The 24,178-nt window shown below is 33.5% G+C and overlaps 1 protein-coding gene and 1 non-coding gene across 3 annotated transcripts; one reads left to right on the top strand and one right to left on the bottom strand.

Annotated features, from left to right (window-relative positions):
* The first annotated feature begins 2,189 nt into the window (after positions 1-2,189).
* Positions 2,190-7,587, top strand: LOC115707069 (transcription initiation factor TFIID subunit 12b). 2 transcript variants are annotated; one of them, XR_009688005.1, is made up of 9 exons: positions 2,190-3,044; positions 3,203-3,415; positions 3,695-4,315; positions 4,432-4,506; positions 5,548-5,626; positions 6,158-6,216; positions 6,441-6,476; positions 6,555-6,816; positions 7,238-7,587. XR_009688005.1 is itself a non-coding variant. In XM_061116026.1 (8 exons), the coding sequence occupies exons 1-8, from the start codon at positions 2,373-2,375 to the stop codon at positions 6,735-6,737; spliced, it is 1,938 nt and encodes a 645-aa protein (XP_060972009.1). In that variant the 5' UTR covers positions 2,190-2,372; the 3' UTR covers positions 6,738-7,145. The 2 variants fall into 2 exon arrangements, 1 of the variants encoding a protein (XP_060972009.1); XM_061116026.1 differs by lacking the exon at positions 7,238-7,587 and having other exon boundaries at positions 6,555-7,145.
* Positions 7,588-20,397: 12,810 nt separating this feature from the next.
* LOC133033763 (small nucleolar RNA R71) lies at positions 20,398-20,504 on the bottom strand. Its single transcript, XR_009685829.1, has one exon. It is a non-coding gene; the product is annotated as a small nucleolar RNA R71 (small nucleolar RNA).
* Between the last annotated feature and the right edge of the window lie 3,674 nt (positions 20,505-24,178).

Below are 24,178 nucleotides of genomic sequence, written 5' to 3' on the forward strand. Positions count from 1 at the left end.
CCCAAACTCTCTCTTTCTTTTTTGTTTCCCTCTTTCTCGTCTTTTGACATTCCCAACGAAACCAATACCTAAATCGCACTGACTTCCAAAGTCACCATCAAATTTGTACCCATGATCGACGAGAAGACCTATTGCGACGCATGTCGACCACTAAAGAAAGAAAAGGGAATTGCGAGCCAGAATCACGATCTTTTTTGCTATTGTTATTTAGATGCTCGATGGTTTCTTTATGTATTTTGCTTATTTTTTCGATAAAAAATCGAGTTTTGGTGAAATTTGAGTTTTTGGATTCTCTGTGATTTTTCTTGTACAAGGTACAATGGTGGGTACGATAGTAGTGTAATTTTGAGGTTAGGGATGAAGATTCAATAAGGTACAATGGTGGTACGATATTTGGTAAACGTACGATAGTACGACGGTGGTACGATAGGTGCTTAAAATTAATGCCATGACAAAATTTATGGCATGATAAAGTTTTTGCTGTATTTTTTGTGAATGATCGATAATATACAATAGTGGGTACGATAGTAGTGTAATCTAAATGTTAGGGATAAATGTTCGATAGGGTACGATGGCGTGGTACAATGGTTGATAAAAGTACGATGGTGGTACAATAGGGTACGATAGGTGTTTTTAAGCAACAACTTAAACCGTATCATACCCCATCATACTACTTCGTACTTTATCAACTATCGTACCCTATCGAACTTTAATTCCTAACTTCCAAAGTACACTGTACCCACCATCGTACCCTATTGTACTCCCTCGTACCTATACAAAAAAATCACAGAGAATTCAAAAATTTAGATTTCACCAAAAACTCAATTTTTTTTACCAAAAAATAAGCAAAAAATACAAAAACAACCCACAGATCGAACATCTAAACAATAGTAGTGAAAAGAGTCGTGATTTGTGGTTCTCGATTCCCTTTGCCTTCTTCAGTGGTCGTCCTGCATCGTGGCAAGCCTTTCCACTGGTTGTGGGTACGAAGATGATGTTGGCTTTGCAAGTGGGTGTGATTTGGGTTTTGATTTTGTCAGGACTGTGAGAAGACGAGAGAGAGGGAAAGAGAAGAGAAAGAGAGAGTCTGGGTGAGTTTTTAAAATGAGAGGGGTAATTTGAGGAGATATGAAAAATAGACTTACATTGCCAATAGTTTATTGTTTCACTTATTATAAACATATTATTTAAATGATCCAATAAAAAAAATAAAGAAACTCATAGGTAATGTAAATAAAAAAAAAGTAAAACTTTTACATACAAAGACATTTCTCTTTTTATTTGCGTTCAGATGAGACTATTGTTCATAGCCTTATTGTTTGTCTTGTGGTCGAGTCTTTGGATGTTGTTTGAGATGATTTTTCTGCTTGGTTTCATCAGTTGGCCGCTTAGTTGGGTAAGGAAAAGCAAAGTGAAGTAGCAATGATCTGTTGGGGGATTTGACAAGCTCGTAATGATTTTGTTTGGAACAAGAAAATTTTTAGTGTGAATGCTTTGGTTACTTCAAGATAAATGCTGATGCTGCATTGTTTGTTGAGACTCACCAATCCTATTTCAAGTTGGTAGCTCATGATCACTTGGGCTCTCTTTTTGAAGCTTGAATTGTTTGTTGTTTTGGCGATGTGACACCTCAGTTAGCTTAGGTTATGGGTATCGAGAAAGTTCTTAGTTGGATCAAGGACAAATGATGCCTAGTGGTGGTTTTTGAGACGGAATGTTTAGTGACAGGCTTAGTCATTTAATGATGCAATCTTCTTTTAGTTTAATTGTTGATGATTATAGACAATTGATTATTTGTATGAGTAGGATCACTAAAAGTATGGTTTATGATTTTATAAGAACTTCCTGTTTTTTTGAGATGGAAGAGTGTTGTTCCTACTTAATTTATGTCTACCTTGTTAAACCATTTTGTCTTTTTATTGAAATCCTTTTCAAATAATAAAGAAAAAGTGAAATTTTTAATTATGATATTATTTTAAAAGTTTTTTTTTTTTATTTAACGGGAATTCGTTGAGTTGGGTTCGAAACTTCGAATAAATGAAGCATATGTTGGAGAGTGAGGGAGCAAAACACAACTCAAAAGAAAAAATAGAAAGAGAAAGTCTTTCGGATGAACGGTCCAGATCTTCTACTAATGATTTGTTGACTAAGTAGTCTTCCTATATGTGTGAACAAAGCTTAGGTGGGCCGGATCTGACGTGGACGGCCCAGATTTAACCTCTTATTTATTCTTCTTCCCCTCTCTCTGAAAGTGGAAAATATTCTCAATTCAGGAAAAAAAAAAACCCAATTTCGATTCCGGTATGAGTTGAGATCACAATCATCATCGTTCACCGGAATAAAGTAATTCCAATTGTCTTGAGGTGAAAGCCATGGCGGAAAACGGCGCTTCATCCCCTAAAACACTACAACCCACAAACCCCAGCATGGACCCGACGTCGACGACAACCTCAACAGTAGCAGCAGCGGCTGCCATGGCCATGGGTAGCCCCGCTAATGTCACTAACACTATGATTTCTCAAAACCCATCAAATTTATCAAATTCTTCGATGAACCCACAAATCCAGTCTCCTTCTACTCTCTCACAATCCCCTCAAATTTCGTCTCCTCCACTTCCCCCACTTTCCAACGTCTCTCTCCCCCAATCACAACAACAACAGCAAATCTCTCCCTCTGTTGGATTGGATTTCCAGTCAAAAACCCATCTTCAGCCGCAGCAAGCTCAGAATGTAAATTCCATGTCGAATTTTCAACTCCAGCAAAGCCTACAACGGTCTCCGTCGATGACGCGATTGAATCAAATTCAGCAGCAGCAAAGTCAGCAACAGCAGCTTGGGTTGATGAGGCAACAAGCAAGCTTATACGGGCAGATGAATTTCGGTGGTTCGGCTTCAATTCAGCAGCAGACTCAGCAACAACAACAGCAGCAAATGGGTTCAGGGAATTTGTCACGATCGGCTTTGATTGGTCAAAGTGGGCAGCTACCAGTGTTGCCTAGCGCAGCTGCCGCACAATTTAATTTGCAGAATCCGATGCTAACCTCGGTATGACTTAATATCTCATCAATGATCATTTTACTTAGCATGTGTTCCAGTGATATACATTTTTAATATTCTATTTTGTCTTATATTTAGTAATTTTTGGTAGCCAATCATTAAAAAAATGTTACTTTTTTAAATTTAGCCGTTTAACAAAAATGCAGCCTAGGCAAAAAGCTGCATTAGTACAAGGATCACAGCTCCATGGAAGTAATTCTGCTGGGCAGGCTTTACAAGGAATGCAAGCTATGGGGATGATGGGGTACTCACAACTGAGAGCTAATGGGGCTCTGGCTTCTTATGCTGCTCAGCAGCGATTGAATCCGGGTCAGTTGAGGCAACAATTATCCCAACAAAGCTCGCTTACCTCTCCTCAGGTATACAATAATACAACTACCTTTATTTTACTTTGTTTTGTTGCTTTGATGCTTGCAAACTCTTTCTGCTTCTCTTCCGATGATTCTACAAGTGCTCTTTCTTGCATTCCTCTTCTGTAGATAGCCTTTCTCTTCTTTTGTTAGAATTGTTATAGATATCCTTATATAAATCTCATTGTATGATATGACAATCTTAGCACCATTATAATGCTTCGGTTTTTCCAGGCATGTAAATATTATTATTTGTTTGCACATTGAATCTAATTTCACAAAGAACAGGTTCAAAACTTACCGAGGTCTTCATCACTGGCATTTATGAATTCTCAGCTGTCTGGATTAACTCAGAATGGACAAGCAGGTTTGCAGAACCCCTTGTCGCATCAGTGGTTAAAACAAATTCCTGCAATATCTGGCCCCGGTTCACCTTCATTCCGTCTTCAACAGCATCAGCGGCAACAGCAGCAGCAGGCTATCTTGCAGCAGCATCTGGCTTCAGCTCCTCAGTTGCATCAAACTTCAATGGCCCTGAACCCACAACAGTTATCCCAGATTGTGCAGAATCAATCACCAATGGGTCATCCTCAGTTGCAGCAACAACAACAGCAGCAGCAACAACAACAACAGCAACAACAACAACAACAGCAACTACAGCTGCCACAACAACAACAGCAACTACAGCTGCCACAACAACAGTCACAACAACAGCCTTCCTTGAGTCTTCAGCAGCAACACTCCCCAAGAATCCAGGGGCCCTCAGGCCAAAAGTCTCTTAGCTTAACAGGATCTCAACCAGATGCTACTGCATCAGGAACAACTACACCTGGGGGAAGTTCAAGCCAAGGAACAGAGGCAACTAATCAGCTTCTTGGGAAAAGGAAGATACAAGATTTAGTTTCACAGGTATTTGCTGCATTTCACCCTGTTATCATTTTTCATGTTGAAATTTGATTTAGTCTGAAGCTCTTATTTTGTTATTGTGATACAATTAGTTACTCTCATTTCCTTTGGAAATTCAGGTGGATTCTCAGGCAACTATAGACCCCGAAGTTGAAGATATTCTTTTGGAGATAGGCGATGACTTTATTGACAATGTAAGACATGTTATCATAGTTTTCTTCCTTAGATATTTGTATGTATATGTTTGGATGAAAAACTACTAGTTTAGCACATTTAATTTAAAGTAATTACAAGAAAGCTTTATGTGTCCATTTATCTAATGTTTTGTCAAAGATATCTCTAGACTCCACTAGCCTATTTTTAGAGAGCATGTGCGGAATTTTATGTCGTATCCTCTTGTCCCTTCACATACTTAAGTTGTATAAGTTTCACATCATGTGTCATTGAGGTTATGGTGTGAGTTCTGTCCAGAGTGTTTCAACATATGTTATAACATTTTTACGAGTCAGAGTTGGCCACTGCAGAGTAGACCTAGTCGGTCGCTGTGGATGTCGGCTCTAAAGGCGGGTGTATTGTTAGGATACCACATTGATTAAGTATGGGATTAGTTGGTGTTATATAACTACTTGGGCACCTTACTCTCTTATTTTAGCTTTTGGGAGTGAGTTGAGTGGCTGTATCACATTCCAAATGTATTTTACTGTTCCTTGGCAACCCATCAGCGGGGGTGTTATGATTGCACTCTGCAAATATTCAACATACCATATTCATAAGTACGTGTGAGGAAGAGCTTTGTTTGTCTGATTGGTAATTAATTTTTCCAAAATTATGAAATATAAATGCAGACCATTGGATAGCTGATCCATAAAAGGTATACTTTGCTTTGCAGTGATTGATAGCCAAATGCACGATTTTTTTTTTGTTGATTGAAGCATTTATATATATATACACACACGTTACATTGCACAATTTGAGATTCGATCCCAGGACCTCCACATACACCCTTCTAACCCCGCTATGGCCACTTGAGATTCGATCCCAAATGCACTATTTATAACTATGAGATTTTCACTAAGAAGCTATGCACATATGTGTGATCACTACTGTGCTGGCAATTATGATTTCACGTGGTTGGAATTTATCATTCAACAGTTTCTGCTATTTATTTATGTAATTATTAATATTGCCTGTATAGTAAGATACATTTTATATCAAACTGTCCTCTATTGTTGCAGGTGACAACATTTATATGCAATTTGGCAAAGCACCGTAAATCTTCAACAGTAGAGTCCAAGGATTTATTGCTACACCTAGGTCTGAACTTTTTCTTGTTGGAATAGTTATCTATGCTTGTTTAAAAATGCATATTGGGTACAACAGCTTGAATGCTTGTTCTTCCATGAACTTCGCATTTATGTCTGTTTCTACATTATGCAGTTTTTCTTGTCAGCCCATAGAGTTATTATTTTAAACGATCCACATTTTAATATTTGGGGTAGAGCATAAGCAGTGCTTTCTAGTACTTAAAACTGCTGCAGTCATTTACTACGATTATTTGGATGCATTTTATTATTAACACGTGAACCACGTTTAGAATTAGAGATGGGGATAGGGTTTAGTAGTGATGTAACCTTGTAGGTTTTGTTTTGGTGAAGATGTTATGAGTTAAGATTATGTGTTGCATTATATGAGGAAACTAGAAATAATAATAATAAAAAGAAAAGTGAAACTATGAAGGAATTTTGGGATTAGTTGTGGTTTTTGAGGTTAACCTCTTTTTTATTTTATTTTTAATTTTCATTTTTTTGGTACAATTAGAGACTTACTTATCTAATGTGTGTGCAGAAAAAAATTGGAAATTGACAGTTCCAGGATTTGAAGAACAGAAGTTCCAAAACAGACCAGTAAGTACTGTAACTATGGTGTATAATTTTTACATTGGGCTATCTGTGCTAAAAACTCTTCTTTAACAATAATTTAATGGCAAGCTTGAGAAAAATAATTATATTATGATGTAGAGAAAATAGTGTGTACTTTGTACCTAGTTGTTTTTTTTATTCTCGACTATTCTCAGTTATGAAGAACTACTCAGAATACTTATGTGGGTTTCTTGATTGTGAACTTGCAGTCAGTAAATGATCTTCACAAAAAACGTATGGACATGGTAAGTGTCATTTTTGCTCAATAAATATTTCTATGGAATTTGAAGTTTGTTGACACAATTTACTAATTCTTTTGTCAGATACGAACATATATGGAATCCTCACGGGCTGAAACAAACACAATTAATCGTAAAGATATTATTAGACAAGGGCTTGGTAACCCAGTTGGCACTAACCACCTTCAACGACCTTCCCTTAGCTCAGAGCAGTTGATTACACAACCAACTGGTTCCCAAATGTTGCAGCAAATGACACGATACTAATCAATATACCTCGTTATATCATACTTTTTTTTGTTTGGTCTTCTTGCTGATGATTGAACACAAGGCCTGTACCTCATCGGTAAGTACATTTTTCTGAGATAGTCAAATAACTTTGAACAAATGCATGCCGTCTTTAAATAAGAACAAGGTTGCAGTAATGCTGTACCGTAAGTAAAATCTCTTTCGCTTTGTACAAGTCTCTAGTAGTAGTCGTCGGCTGTTATGTGGTCTTGGTTCTCTTACTTTTAAGGCTCTGGAATCGAATTTACTTGTCATTGTTTAGCATGCTTCATTGTTTAACAACTGGAGATTTGGTTGACAAAAAAAGGGTGTTGTTCTAAACTCTTTACCTGGGTGCCAATTTGCAACTAGTTTCACTTAGCAATGAAAAAATGTATTGTTTACTTCTTTTTCCTATGAAGGTGGTTAGATACACAATTGTGGTTATAGAATTGATTGTTTGAGTAATCTAAATGTTTTTACTATCACGTGTATGGCAGGTTGTTTTTGGCCAAAAGCAAAGATATTGTTTGGAAATGATGAAAGCACAACACAAGCTGTAATTAGTTTTCTTTAGTGTTTAAAGACCTGAGAGAACCATATTTGATAATAAGTCAAAATCCACCTCTATATCACTGTTCCTGTGTATTCCTTTTATCATTTGATTCGCCCCAAGTGCCATTTGAATGGGCATATGAGGCCAACCACATTAGAGCTTTGCTTGGTTGGTCTCTGTAATCTAATTTATTTATTTATAGACAAAGGGTGTTTTTTTCTTTTTATTTGTCTTCTTTCTACTTGCAATCTTCTTTATAGTCTATAAATATATATAAATATCTTAACCTGAAAATGGAACATGAATGTCTTTGTATACTTATATTAATTCTTCCAAAATACTTATATTAATTTCTTTGACTTTCTTATTAATGAAAGGTTAGCCAGGTTCTTTGGTCTCTTTCAGTCTCAAAGTACTGGAACTTAATATAATTATTGATTTTTTTGGGAGGCTAAAAAACAAAATTCCTAAAATGGGATTTTGGTTCTCTATTAGCCACCTTTATCTGGGATTCTGGGTTCTGTCAATTTGGGAAACAACTGTCACCAATCAAATGCATCTTTATTTTCATTTATTTATGTTAAATCTAAAAATAACTTAAAATGATGGAATGCAATTTTGCAAACAAATAAATTTAAAATACAGCACTTAATCAAAGAGCGGCAATGGCAGCGGGTGATTTTAGAAATGAATTGTTTGACTGTTGTGCAGGCTCTGCAAAGTTCTATGCATATGATTTCGCTATTTGGTTAAATTATTAATGATTGTAAAAGTTAATTTTCTGTTTTGCGAAATGTTTCTATTGTTTTTGTTAAACAATCAGCTAATATGGTAGCTCATAATTTTGCTAGAGCTTTTATATTATATTTTGGTCGTCAGTTCAGTTTGGAAGATGTTCCAACTGACTTGCTACCTTGTTTCGTAGTAGAATTTGTTGGTTAATTTTAATGCAAGAATTTTCCATTACAAAAAAAAAAAACACATCCTTCTTGCAACCCCAAGTGTTGCGGAGGTCTCTCCCCTCTTGTTAAGATAACACAATTCGAAATTCACACAAAATTCATGAATTTCAGTTTACATAAAATGAATTTAGATCATTTTCAAGTCAACTTGTGGACTTCATAGATTAATATTAATGGATTATCATGTTTGATCCCACTCGAACAAGATTAATTTATAAGTAAGTTAAGCTGGTGGTATCTTATCGACTAGTTTATAAACCGGTCGTGGTTAGATTTTATTTTTTGACGTGATTATTAAACATATTGTGTTGAGTCTAGCATATTCTTGTAATACATGAGACAAGAATATGACCGGTTAACAAGGTGTTGGCCATGCGACTAGACTTGTCTTGGTTTAGAGGGATTTCCTACTGCCTACATGGGTAAGCAATTTCATGATTGATAGGAAGGAGAGTTGTGGGACAACTTTTTATTCAAATCCAACGTACGCCTTTGGAAAATATTTATTGGCTGTGGTTTTTTGCCTTTAGGTTTGGGTATTGTGGCTGGCTGGGTTGCCTTAGTGTTTTTTATTAGTTTTGGGTCCTTAATTTTATGTTTTACATTTGTGAGTTCGTGGGAAGTTTGTGTTGGTGTTTCACTCACTTTGTCATGTTTGATCCTTGTCACTATTTTCTGAGAGAGAGTTTCAGTAATCCAATACTGTAACAAAGTTAATATATATCGATAAGCTTTTCATTATGAGCTGTATCTTTTTGTATATATTGACCGACTAATTTGTACATATTTAAATAGTTGGGATTTTTTTCAGGATGTTCATCATCTGATTCAATATGCATTAATTTACTTATAGTACATTAGATTAATTAAGTGTGGATTTTATATTTTAGATTCAATCTAATTTGTACAATAATTCAAATCTAATTAACTCGAAAAAATACGGATTGAATTGGTCACATTTTAATATTTATTAAAACAAATATTTTTTTCACATGACTAACAAAAAGTAAAATAATTTATTGTTATTTTATATCTCTAATAACAAAATAAAATAAAAAAAAAATAACAAATACAAAAAAAGAAAAAAAGGAATATTTAATTTTGTATTAATTATTTATAAGAATGAAATATATATTTCATCTGTTGAGTTTTGAAATATATTTTATGTGATATGTATTAAATTTTTAAATTATTATTTTCTTACATTAAAATATTAATTGTATATATAATTTTTTTAAAAATATATATATATATAAATATACGTGAATTAAATTAAAATTGAATCGATTATTTTTATATGACAATTAATATCTGATTTGGATTTTTCAATTTAATTTAATCTGTAAATTGAATTAGATTAGACTGAATATTTTATGAACAATTCTAAATAGAATAATTTATTTTTTAAATAATAATAATTATATAAAAAAACTCCACATCACACTGGTAGAGTTTTATTTTTTGTAAATATGGATAAAATAGTAGAATTTCACCGCTTTATTAATTCGTAATTTGTGCAATATAGGTTACAATATTTTGAGTTTTAATAGAATTTACATTTTCTTTTAGCCAATTTCTCAGTTCTATTATTTAAAAAATTAAATAAAATTGTGGAGTACTATAGTTTATTAATTAGGAGTTGTAGACTTTGAATTGGAACAGTCATCACTTTAGGCAGACAGGTTAGTTGGTTTCCACAGCATTTTGCATGTCCATTTCTGGCCCAACTTATATGTGGTCCTATGGTTTACATTAGGACAAACAAAACATATAGGACAATTTTTTTAAATGAATTGTTTACATTTCTAAATTAATTTTCGTACTACTGGCCTATTTTTTTAATCATTTTAAATTTGTAATTTAGCATTATTTAGTCCTTCATTTTATTTTTTTTTTAGATTTTTTGTTTAATTGATCTATCATTTTCTCATTTCTTTTTAATTTTCTTTCTCAGATGGCTCTTTCTTTAGACTATACTATGATTTGGTGGTCAAGTTTAATAAATTGTGTTTGAATCGTTGTGGTATTATGCCTTTGATGAGAATTTCTTCATTTAAAAATTATATAGTATAATTACTAAACTAATAATTACACAATATAATAATTATTTTTTTTTTATCATTTTAAAGTGATCTGAATCACAAACAAAACGTCGATGAAAAAGGATATCCAATTAAATAAATTAATTGTCTAACCAAAAGATATACAAGGTCAAAATGTGAATTATTGCTTGTGACTTATATAAAACTAAGGTGGCGTTTTGTAACACTTTTTTAATCAGTTTTCTGTTTTTAAAATTGAAAAAGTGAAAATATTTTTTAAAAACATGTTCTATAAAACTGTTTTTACTTTTTAATTTTTTAATTGAGAATCAAAATTTTAAAAACAAAAAAAGTCACTTTCAATATTTTTTTAAACAATTTTTTTTCTTAATCAATATTTTAGACTCCGACGAGACCCAAACCCAAATCCTCCCCCCACGGTCCTGGCACTGAACCCGACCTCTGACCCGAACCCAAATTCGACCCCAAACCTAGACCCGACTTAAATAAAATCAAAAAATAAAAATGGAAATAAACTTTACAGACACACTTTTGTTTTCTGTTTTTAAAATTAAAAAATAAAAGTGGTTACAGAACGCATTTTTATTTTTCAAAAACAAAATTTTTAAAAACAAAAATTTTACTTTCATTTTGTGATTAAAAAATTAAAAAACAAAAATATTACCAAACAACACCTAAATTATCCTAAAAATATAGATAAAATAACTTGAGACTGCCCTACATAGCACCTATATGATCAATTAAAGCAAACCTACAAAATAATAAATAATATATATATAACGATGATTATTAGCACCCAAAATAATCAAATATTATAAAATTTTATATTGTAATAAAATGTCCAACTATTTTTATTTGGCAATAAATGAAATATTTAAACATGTAAAAACTTATCTTTGAGATCCTTGATCAGATTAAAATAGTATCACCTTAAATAGAAACTAATATGTTTAAAATTGTACTCTGAATATCTCTTCTCTTCGATAGCAGAAAGTGTAAAATAATAATAAATAAAACACCTATAACCGTAAAATTTAATGTAAAATGAGAAATAACCCAATTAAATTAATACTAGGGGTAAGCAATGTTCGGTTTTTTATACACAAAAAATCCAGAATTTAGTTTTCGATTTTCAAAATTATAATCCAGAAATTAATTGACTATTATATAAATATTAAAAAATCGATTATTTTAATCCACGGTTTGGTCGGTTTAAACCGACCATACCCAGCTTCATCCTTTTTTAAAACAAGTCTTTAAATTTGCTATAGTTATCTGAAAACTAAAAAACCTAAAGTATTATATCAAATATCATACAATTTAAGAACAAAAACTTTCTCACTTAAAAAACTAATGTAAAATAAACTTTTTTAAATTTGTTCAAATTATTTGTGCTACTAGTATGATAATGAATTATATTAAGAAACTCATATTATTTTATGAATGTGTGTATATAATACATAAATACATCAAATTATAATAATATAAAGAAATAGAAAAGTGAGACTTTGAATGAAAAAGATAAGTAAGACTAATTTAATAAAATTGTATATTAAATATGTATAAAAGTAATTATATTATATATGTATAGTGTATAACATATATGTTTGGTCAGTTCTCAGTTTAATCGGTCGGTTTGCCATTGATACTAAAATTGATTGTACAAAGGCAGTTTTATAACCGGAAGTAGTTTTTTCAATTTCAATTTTTTCGGTGTTAGTTTTTTCGGTGTTTAGACAGTTGGTGTACTCAATTTATTTCGTTTTTTGAATTTTTTGCTCAGCCCTAATTAATACTGATCAAATCAAAATATTTATCACTAAAACATTGGTAGATCAAATTTTTTTTGAAAGTTCAATTATTTTGACAACTCTATAACCACCTAATTCCTACCCATGTAGTCCACCGCTACCAAATATAGTAAAAATATTCTATTAAACACAATTATCAAGAAATTAATATTAAAATAAATGTATGATATGAAGAAAATTACACCTAATTTTTTTTTGAGAAAATTACACCTAATTTTTTTTTGAGAAAATTACACCTAATTAATATACTTTTAACAGTGAAAAAAATTATTTAGAAAATTCTATGTACTTTCTTTGAGCAAAATGCCGGCCACTTTATCTTTAAGTAGACTTTTGACGACTTAATCTTTTGAAATTGCAACTATCAAAAGAGAAAAGTGTATTATACAAAATCATTTAAAATATAGTATAATAATAATCTTAATTGGCTCAAAAAACCACTTAAGATAGCACAAAATCTCTAAAGAAGCACAACAAGTTTTAAAATAAAAGCACGTGAAAATTCTATAAAAAGGAGTTTTTTTTTTTCATCATATAAGAAAGATATTTTGATTCAATTTATTAAAGCAACTTTAAAAATAGCCATAAAATTACTGTTTAAAACAAGTGAGAAAGAAGATTACCAAATTTAATGCAAATTAAAAGTTATAATAACATTTAATGTAAAATTTATATATAAGTTAAAAATTAAATCATAAATAACGTATACAACCGTAAGTCAAAAATATCAGACAAAATAAAAACAAAAGTTATAAGAAAATAAAAAGTAAAGTCAAAACTAAAACATTAATACAATTAATAATATGATTAATCTGTTCAAATATATATTATATTGATAAATAATAATAAATAAAATTACTTTTTCAAAATAATAATAATAATAATAATAATAATAATAATAATAATAATAATAATAATAATAAATAGAATTAACTTATTCCAGCGGGGTGTTCATTGGATCACATCTAATGGATTTGGACCCATCCGATCCAATCCAATTGAATTGAATCATCCGATCCGATCCGATCCAATGGATGTATTGGATTGGATCGGTTCCATCCATTGGATACTTTAATTGGTTTTTTTATTGGATTGGATTGGATCTGTCCAATGGATCCAATGAATGAATCCAATCCATTTTAGCCACTATTTAAGCTAATTTCATTAAAAAGAAAAAAAAATATAATTTAAAACCTAATAATCTAATAATAAACAATAGTTTAATCCAAATCCAACCTAATTTTCATGATCCCATTAAAAAAATAATAACACAAATCTAACTTAATAAGCAAAAGTCTTAATAAACAAGTCCAATACATCAAATACAAATATTATATAAAATATTAAATCAATGTGTGCAGGTGCACAATGAAACTTATTAATAATTAATATATTTTTTTAAAACAAAATAATTAAATATATAAAATTATAAATATTAAATATGATCGGATGGACATTGGATGATATTGGATTGGATCGGTTCGGTTATCTATTGGATCCGATGTCTCATCCAACATCCGATTCGATCTAATTGGATTTTTAAAATTTGATCCGATCTGATCCAAATTATGATTGGATATCCGATTCTATTAGATCGGTTAGAATTGAATCGGTCAGTTGGGATTGGATCGAATGATCACTTTCTGCACACCCCTTGAGTCCACCATCATCAGATAAAAAAATATATATTGTATAAAAATGATTATATTGATTATATAATTAATATTAACAGAGAAAAACTTAGTTATTCTCTCCTTCAAATACACCTGGAACTGCTGGCCACTCTAAACACCACCGATAACACCTCTGGACACCAATAATCAAAATAAAACCATCACAAATCGATTCCGATAGTAAATATTGCAGCTATTATCGGTGCCAAGAGAGCTCAAAGATTCAGTTTCTTCAGATAAAACATGTGTTTTGAGTAGTAAAGGAATACAATTTGGCCTCCATAATCCATTATCATATATATATATATTTCTATAAGCTTTAAAATCTAAACAACATAGTACATGTGACAGTCAGTAGTCCCGTGATCCGTAAGGGGAAACACCGGGTAAGCTGTGCAATCCCACACCGCCTGGGGAAGGTCAAATGGGATAATTCTGAGACAGTGTAGGTATGGGACTACACAGTTAAAGAGAGCTTAAATGGATTGATTGGTACTACCTATATCAACAAGGTGCATCTTGTTTTTCGGTAGCCCATCTCGAAAGAACTCCACAGTTAAGCGTGCTTGACCTGGGGAAATTTAAGGATGGGTGACCTCCTGGGAAGTTTTCCCAAGATGCGTGTGAGTGAGGACAAAGCACGCTGGAAACACTCGTGTTGGTCTGTAGGGTCAGTCCTCAATCCATGAAGCAGCCAGAGTGACGTACTCGTGTATAAGAGCCATTTATTCCGTGGGTGTAAGGACCCAATGGAGGCTTGAAGCGGGGACGTTACAAATGGTATCAGAGCCTTGACCCAGCCGGAAGTGTGGTCGACGAGTACGTCGGACCCCGTAAGGGGGGGTGATTGTGACAGTCAGTAGTCCTGTGATCCGTAAGGGGAAACACCGGGTAAGCTGTGCAATCCCACACCGCCTGGGGAAGGTCAAGTGGGATAATTCTGAGACAGTGTAGGTATGGGACTACACAGTTAAAGAGAGCTTAAATGGATTGATTGGTACTATCTATATCAACAAGGTGCATCTTGTTTTTCGGTAGCCCATCTCGAAAGAACTCCACAGTTAAGCGTGCTTGACCTGGGGAAATTTAAGGATGGGTGACCTCCTGGGAAGTTTTCCCAGGATGCGTGTGAGTGAGGACAAAGCACGCTGGAAACACTCGTGTTGGTCTGTAGGGTCAGTCCTCAATCCATGAAGCAGCCAGAGTGACGTACTCGTGTATAAGAGCCATTTATTCCGTGGGTGTAAGGACCCAATGGAGGCTTGAAGCGGGGACGTTACAGTACAACCTGCAATGACTCCGTGCTCTCTGGAGAAACAAACTACAAAAGCCCTATGCATAAGATTAAAAGGTGAAAATTAGGTTATACCAACTATAATCAGGGCCGACACTCTGAAATATAGTGAGTCATAAAAAAATATTTTTAAACCTTCATTTTAAAAAAAAAAATGTGATATATTTCAAATTCAGTAAAAAAAAAATAATTTTATAAGGGGAATTTTATTTTTGGATCCTTAATTATAGATTTAGGTTTATCTGAGAAGAAATGACGTTAAAAAAACACGGTATCATTCACGACGGTGATATTCTGATGACTGGTTAATGCGATGCAACAGTAACATAAGCTAATTAGTGTAGATGAGATATGAAATCTGACGTAACAGTTTTTTTTTTTAAATTATCATAAATTTTCTACAGTTATTAACCCTTAGTAGTGATCCAATAACTTTCATTTTCTTATATAATATATTTTTATATATATTTTATAATTACACATTACAGATAAATTTAAGGGTAAATACCATTTTGGACCCTGTGTTTTGCAAAAGTTATAAATTAGACCTTGTGTTTTGTTAAATGACAAAATGGACCCTGTATTTTCTAAAATAGTAAAAATTGGACCCTGAGCTTAATTTTTGACAACTTTTTTTTTAATACAACCAACTTGAAGACACTGCTTAATACGAACAGATACAAAAAATGTAAACAGTTTTTTCATAGCACTTTTAGATCATATTATAATTAAACTTTATTTTGACAAAAAATCAATTTAGGGTCTTATTTGTACTATTTTAGAAAATACAGGGTCCATTTTGTCATTTAACAAAACACAGGGTCCAATTGGTAACTTTTGTAAAACAGAGAGTCCAAAATGGTATTTACCCTAAATTTAATTCTTATGGAATTAAGGAATTTTTGACACTAATTAACATGAGTTATGATAAACTACTAAACTTTCATGAGTTACTTACAAATCATAAGATCATTTGTATTTTTGAAGTGATAAATAATACTAATTAATCTAACTAAAACCAAAAGTAGTATACTAAAACTAATTAAGTAGTATTTCCCATATTATATATGCAGGCAAATATATTATGTATATATATTGGCATTATATGTGTGTGTGATGTCCAGCATTGCAATTTTTACCTCATTTGTCTAGTAGTGGTAGTAGTTACTATATATAATGAAGGACCATCATGAATTCATCAATCAATCAATCAACTAATTATTAATAATGGGTCGATGCATGTGAATATGCGCTCCATGGACCTACTCTTATACTGCATCTTCCAAGTATCTTTTATGTTATCATTTAATATATTTACGTGTGTCAATATCATATTATTATTATTATTATAATTTAATATAAAGTAACACGCTTAAAAATTGCTAAGTACTTAAAGTCATTTAAAATACTATAAAATAATCAATTAATAGGGCCATTCAAATAAAGTAATGGTACTTAACCCACTTTTAAACAATACATTAATATATATTAATTTAGAGTAATCCTATAAGCCACAAAATGATATATATATATATGTTTATATATAATTTGAGTATGTCAAATAAATTTTATTCTCAATTTTAACCTATGAATAGTTTTAAGCAACTGCATATATCACTTTGTATGTTTAAGCTTAATTAATTATACATTATACATTGTTTATAATTTGTGTGCCAAAATAATATCTTCACTACTAGATAGTACGTAGCTAGAGACTACTAAATAGTAGTCATATGAAATCACATATATATACATATATAATTTAAAGCACGTGGTATAATACACACCAACGTGAGTGGGGTTATGTGTTACGATTGGGAACTTACAGGGTTAGTTATGACGATGAAGAAATGTAGGACCGACCGATCACCTAGCTAGCTCATAACAAGTACCAGCTAATAGTTCCTTATTAATTTATAGTATTTATATTATACTTATTAATAATTGTTATGCTATATTATTATAATAGAGTTTTAATAATTAAATAAATACTATGTTATGACTGCTTATAATTTGACCGTCGAAATAGAATTAATGACCAATCTCGACAGTTAAAAACTGCCAAAATAAGGTACTCTATCTCGATGGTTCAATGTGTAAACGCCGAGATATAGTTGTGCCATCTGCTTACGCGTGCGATTTTGACACTTAGAACTGCCGAGATAGGTTAATGTCGTAATTGATTTTAGCAGGGAAAAAATAATTTTAATATTTTTTTAAAAGTTTTTTCCTTCAGTATTCAAAATATATATAAGATACGTTGTAGTAAAATATTATCTAATAAAATTCATAATATTCACTTTATATTGGTTTTGTAAATGATTTTAAATATGACAATTAAAATTAGTACTAACTATAAATCTACTTAAGATTAACTTGCTAGCAAAAAAAAAATAGTAAGACTATGATAAAAATACTCATGTATATTAGTCGACCAATTCTCCACTCACATCGTTAGTATTATTTGTTGTATACTCGACCTTACCATCATATAATTACGTGTTTCGAAAGATATTTTTTTGAATTTTTTAACTATAGTTAATTCTCTCATTAACCGCATCACATATAAATTACTTATAAATTACTTATTAGGTATCCTAGGACCCTATATGTATCAATATTTAATTTTTATATATCTTTAAAGTGTCTATCTAACGACATTTCTTGGTTTAACATTCTTGCTTTAACAGAATATACTTAAAAATAAAAGAATATTCTGTTAAATTTAACGATTAAGTTTGATCTCCCGTTAAAAAATAAACCCAATAATTAAACCCAAAAAATTAAACAATCTTTTAAATAAACAATCTTTTAAATATTAATAATCTCTTTTTAAATTAAAAAATCATCTTAGCCACATATCTCTCTAACAAACTTATCTTGAGAGAATATTAATAATTTTTTTTATTTATTTTTTAAAAAAGAAAAATATAGATAAAATATCTAGAAAAGATAATATAAAAGAAGATTGATTGTGTTGGCTTAAAGATTTTTGGGCTTGGGCTTAAAAAAATAATTAAAAAAAAAAAAGATGAAATGGGCTGTAATTAGTATTTACCTTATATGTTTGTGCTTATTTTTAGTTTTATTTTTAATTTTACCACCAAGAGGAGAAGGTTGAAAAATATTAGAATATGAAAATATTATTGGTGCTTATTAGTAATTTGCAAAAAATGTGAAAGTCTATAAATATATAGTTGTGTAGCTATTATTAGATATGAAATGAGATAATAGAACTTTTTTCAATTAGAAGATCTTAATGTACATTTTACTATTAATAACATACATTATTATAACACAACTATGTTTTACTTACTAAATATACTAACACATATTTTATTTTTTATAAAACAAATCGTTCAAATAATTATACTATTTTAATTATTGTTAGGCTATTTTTAGCCTATGTTATGGATCCGATTTATGTGCATTCTTAGCTGTGTTGAGACGGAATTACGCTTGTTTTCTATGTTTTCAGGTTCTTTGGAGTAAAAGAGGTCTCGGGTGCAGAAATTCACTGAAAGACGTGCTGGGCCGAAGAAAAACTTCATTTTTGAGTTTTTGCATATCTGGCCGCGGCGATGAAGAGTCTCGCCGCGGCGAGATACGAGAAACAGAAAGTGCCTAAATTTGGCACATTCTCGCCGCGGCGAGAGGAAGCATGGCCGCGGCGAGATCCCGTACGGACCGGGGGTATTTTCGTCCATCGAACCCTAAATTTCAAGTATAAATAGAAAACTGCGATTGGAAGTCAGGGAGAGCGATTTGGAACCCTAAAACACAGCTGAGAGCGGCAGGAAGAGCGTAGAGATTCAAGTGAAGATTCAGAATTCACCCTTAAACAGTTCTTTTCTTTATTCCTCTTTAATTTATTTATGTTGAATATTGCTATAGGAATGGTTATGGATTTGTTTCTGAACTAAATTTCCCATTTAGGGAGGATGATGATTGTTGTTTAATGTTTTCCTAGTTAATGTTTAATTACCATTCCTCAATTCTTGTGTGTGTGAAATTATCTTAATTTGTGTTTAATTTCATGTTTAAGATTGATCACCTTGTGCATGCTCTATGATCTCAATTCAAAATCTGAAAAGTGAGAATTGAGAATGCTAAAATTAAGATAATCGATGTTCTATGTGAAACGAAAGTATTTACATGACTTATGTGACGAGTAGATTATTGCTTAATGCTGATTTCATGTTAGTTTAATTAAGGAATTAATTAGATAACATGTGATTTAGAATCTAGAAGATCTGAAAGGAGCTAGGTTATTTTATAATCTGTCATTCAACCCAAGAATAGGATCGTAATTAATCATTAACAATTTGGGTAAACAACAACAGGATTCTCCTCCCTATTGTCTCATCTTGCTAAACTTTAAACTGTGTTATTAAGTTTTCTGAATTTCTTTCAAATTTTACTGTTTTTAAACCGTAATTGCTTTTGATTTACCGAATAGACTCATAAGTATAATTTAGTGGTACTTAATCCAATTCCCTGTGGGATCGACCTCACCTGTGTGAGATTTTACTACTTGATTGCGTATACTTGCGTAGCGTTTAAAAATATAGCAACAAGTTTTTGGCGCCGTTGCCGGGGAATTGTTTAAAGATTAATATTACATAAAATTATACTAACTTCTACTTTGGTATATTTTCTCTTGCTGATTTTTCTAACCTTTTTCTTGCAATATTTTCTTTATTTATCTCAGGAATCCTAAGTGCATGCGCCGTCAAGGACAATCAGTCATATTACCAGTTGATCCTGAAATTGAGAAAACCTGCAGGAAGAATCGAAAGAACAAGAGGCAAGAAAGAGTTTCAAAGAATCGCCGAAACATCAGAAATCATGGCTGCCAATGTGAACAATAATGTTGGGAACAATGGGCGTAATAATGGTAATAATGGTGGCGCTGTGGAAGATCAAGCTAATGGCCGAAGCTTGAGAGATTACATTCTCCCTACTCTGACGGGAGTGCAGTCATGTATTAGGCCACCGGCAGTGGATGCAAACAACTTCGAGATCAAGCCTGCCATCCTTCAAATGGTGCAGTCTTCAGTTCAGTTTGGTGGTCTCCCTTCTGAAGATCCTAATTTGCATCTCTCTAACTTCATGGAACTTTGTGAAACTTTTAAAGTTAATGGAGTTAGCGACGATGCCATTAGATTGAGGTTGTTTCCATTCTCTCTCAGAGAACGAGCCAAGAGTTGGTTGAATTCTTTGCCACCGAATTCTATTGCTACATGGAATGATCTGGCAACAAAATTCTTGTCAAAGTTCTTTCCTCCAGCAAAGTCTGCAAAGCTGAGAGGAGAAATTAATAATTTCTGCCAACAAGATAATGAATCTCTCCATGAGGCCTGGGAGAGGTTTAAAGATCTGATCAGGAAGTGTCCCCATCATGGTATAGAGAAGTGGATGCTGGTTCACAACTTCTACAACGGGTTGGTTGGTAATACTAGAACTCTAATAGATGCAGCGAGTGGCGGAGCTTTTATGAGAAAGAGTGCTAATGAGGCATATGATCTATTGGAGGAGATGGCTCTAAACAACCAAGCGGTGGCCAGGCGAAAGGAGTCAATCCAAGAAAGTAGCCGGTGTGTTAGAAGTCGATGCCATCACAAAGTTAACGGCTCGGAGTTGAGGCATTGACTAAAATCATTGCGGGGCAAGCTAAGCAAGCCCAAATTGTTTGTGAGTTATGTGGAGGAAGTCATCACTTTTCGGAGTGCCAAGCGGATGTGGATGATTTGCCAATGGATGAAGCTAAGGCCATTGGGAATTTTTCACGGAACAACAACAACAACAATTATGGGTTCAACCGAATAACAACCGAAGAAATAGTGGGTTCTATCAACAAAGAAATCGTAACCAACGGTTTAATCGGCAACAATCCTGCGGTGGAAGTTCTAGTTTGCGAGACAGATTCTTGCTCCAATTCATGACTGAAACTAGATCTTCAATTAAGGACTGCGGACTCGGATGGGCCGGCTAGCAACTCGGGTAGCAACCCGCCCTCAAGGAAATTTGCCTAGCACCACCGAAGTTAATCCTAAAGAAAACGCAAGGCAATTACCCGAGGAGCGGTAAGAAGTATAATGGGCCTGAGTTACCACAACCAGTTGAGGTAGATGTAGAAATAAATGCTCAACCAGTGCCAACACCAACACCGACAAAGCAGAGAAGGCTGCGATAGCCCAAAGCACCACCACAACAGTCTCCACCGATTAGTATTGATCATCATGTAAAGATACCCTATCCTCAGAGGCTGAGAAAGTCAAGCTTAGACAAGCGAGTTCACCAAGTTTCTAGAAGTCTTCAAAAGACTTCACATTAACATTCCTTTTGCGAAGCTCTAGAGCAGATGCCAAGTTATGTGAAGTTTATGAAGGAAATTTTGTCAAAGAAGAGGAAGATGGAAGACTATGAGACAGTGGCTCTAACTGAAGAGTGTAGCGCTATTCTACAGAAGAAACTCCCTCCAAAACTCAGAGATCCAGGGAGCTTCACTATTCCTTGTACTATTGGTAAAATTGAAGGGATAAATGCACTATGTGATTTGGGAGCCAGTATTAACTTAATGCCCTTGTCAGTGTTCAAAAGATTGCAGCTAGGTGAAGCAAAGCCAACTACTGTAACTCTTCAATTGGCAGATCGATCGCTAGCTCACCCTAGAGGAGTCATTGAGGATGTGTTAGTAAAGGTGGACAAGTTCATCTTCCCAGCTGATTTCATTGTTCTGGATATGGAAGAAGACAGTAATGTTCCTATCATCCTGGGGAGACCTTTCTTGGCAACAGGGAAAGCACTAATTGATGTTCAGAAAGGAGAGTTAAAGTTAAGGGTACAAGGAGATGAAGTTGTATTTAATGTACTCAAAGCAATGACCTATCCTACAGCTAGTGACAACTGTTTTGCAATTGATGTGGTGGACCAGTTGGTGGAGACAAAGACACATGCTGAAGATCCTCTTAATCTGACTTTGGTACAAGAAGAGGTGGTGGAACAAGATGGTAAGGAAGCTTATGAATATGCTATGTGGCTCGATTCTTATGGACCGCTGAATAGAAAATATTATGAAGAGTTAGGAGTCATACCAACAAAGCCTACCCCATCTACTGAAAAGCCTCCTCAACTAGAGTTAAAAGTCCTACCAGAGCATCTCAGGTATGAATATTTGGGTGAAAATAAGACACTTCCTGTTATTGTGGCTTCTTCCCTATCTTCTGTAGAGACAGATAAGCTATTACGGGTTTTGAGGAAGCATTCAAAAGCCATTGGATGGACTTTAGCAGATATTAAAGGGATCAGCCCTTCAACTGTAATGCATAGAATCTTAATGGAGGAAGGAGTGAAGCCAACCATTGATGCACAACGTAGATTAAATCCACCAATGAAGGAGGTTGTCAGAAAAGAAGTCTTGAAGTGGTTAGATGCAGGGGTAGCGTATCCTATTTCAGACAGTAAATGGGTGAGCCCAGTCCAAGTTGTTCCAAAGAAAGGAGGGATGACGGTGGTGAAGAATGAGAAGAATGAACTCATCCCAACTAGAACTGTCACGGGATGGAGAATTTGCATTGACTACCGAAAACTCAACAAGGCCACAAGAAAAGATCACTTTCCACTCCCATTCATTGATCAGATGTTAGACAAGTTGGCAGGACAAGAGTACTATTGTTTCCTTGATGGGTACTCAGGGTATCACCAAATAGCTATAGCACCGGAGGATCAAGAGAAAACAACATTCACATGTCCATATGGTACTTTTGCTTTTCGACGAATGCCATTTGGGCTATGTAATGCTCCAGCAACATTTCAGAGGTGTATGATGGCTATATTTTCAGATTTAATAGAAAAGTGCATCGAGGTGTTCATGGATGATTTTTCAGTGTTTGGCTCATCGTTTGACCAATGTCTGAGTAACTTGGAGTTGGTTTTAGCAAGATGTGAAGACTCTAATTTGGTGCTGAACTGGGAAAAGTGCCATTTCATGGTTACAGAAGGAATAGTGCTGGGACATAAAATCTCAAAAGAAGGTATTGAGGTTGACAGAGCCAAAGTATCTACAATTGAGAACTTGCCTCCTCCAATTTCAGTGAAGGGAGTCCGAAGCTTTTTGGGTCATGCCGGGTTTTATAGAAGATTTATCAAAGATTTCTCCAAAGTGGCCAAACCGCTATCCAATCTTCTTGCTAGTGGAGTACCTTTTGAATTTGGGAAAGATTGTCTTGAAGCATTCCAAATTCTCAAGGAGAAGTTAATCTCAGCACCGATTGTGACTACACCAAACTGGGAATTACCTTTTGAAATCATGTGCGATGCAAGTGATTATGCTATTGGAGCAGTCTTGGGACAACGGGTTGACAAGGTATTCAGAACCATTTATTATGCAAGCAAAACCTTGAATGATGCCCAACTAAACTACGCTACTACAGAAAAAGAGATGCTGGCCATAGTATTTGCATGTGACAAATTTCGACCCTACTTAATTGGTAATAAAGTGATAGTGTATACAGACCATTCAGCAATCAAATACTTGATGACTAAGAAGGATGCCAAACCACGACTGATTCGATGGGTTCTTCTTTTGCAAGAATTTGATCTAGATATAAAAGACAAGAAGGGTACTGAGAACTTGGTGGCAGATCACTTGTCAAGACTAGAGCTGGAAGAAAGTCAGAATGCAAAAGAGGTACAAATAAATGAACAATTTCCCGATGAACAACTTTTTAGTGTGAGGGAAAGTCTGATGGTACCATGGTATGCTGATTATGTTAACTTCTTGGCTGCCAATATCACTCCTCCTGAGCTATCTCGACAACAACTAAAGAAGTTCTTTTCTGAGGTGAAACATTACTATTGGGAAGAGCCAATCCTCTACAAGCACTGTGCGGATCAGATAATAAGAAGGTGTGTGTCTGAAGAGGAGATGTACTCTATTCTTAATCACTGTCATGCTTTACCATGTGGGGGACACTTCAGTGGAACTAGAACAGCTGCCAAGGTGTTGCAAAGTGGATTCTTTTGGCCAACACTTTTCAAGGACGCTAGTACTTTTGTGAAGGCATGTGATCGTTGTCAG

The sequence above is a fragment of the Cannabis sativa genome, chromosome 1 (assembly GCF_029168945.1).
Source record: "Cannabis sativa cultivar Pink pepper isolate KNU-18-1 chromosome 1, ASM2916894v1, whole genome shotgun sequence".
NCBI classification, from domain to species: Eukaryota; Viridiplantae; Streptophyta; class Magnoliopsida; order Rosales; family Cannabaceae; genus Cannabis; species Cannabis sativa.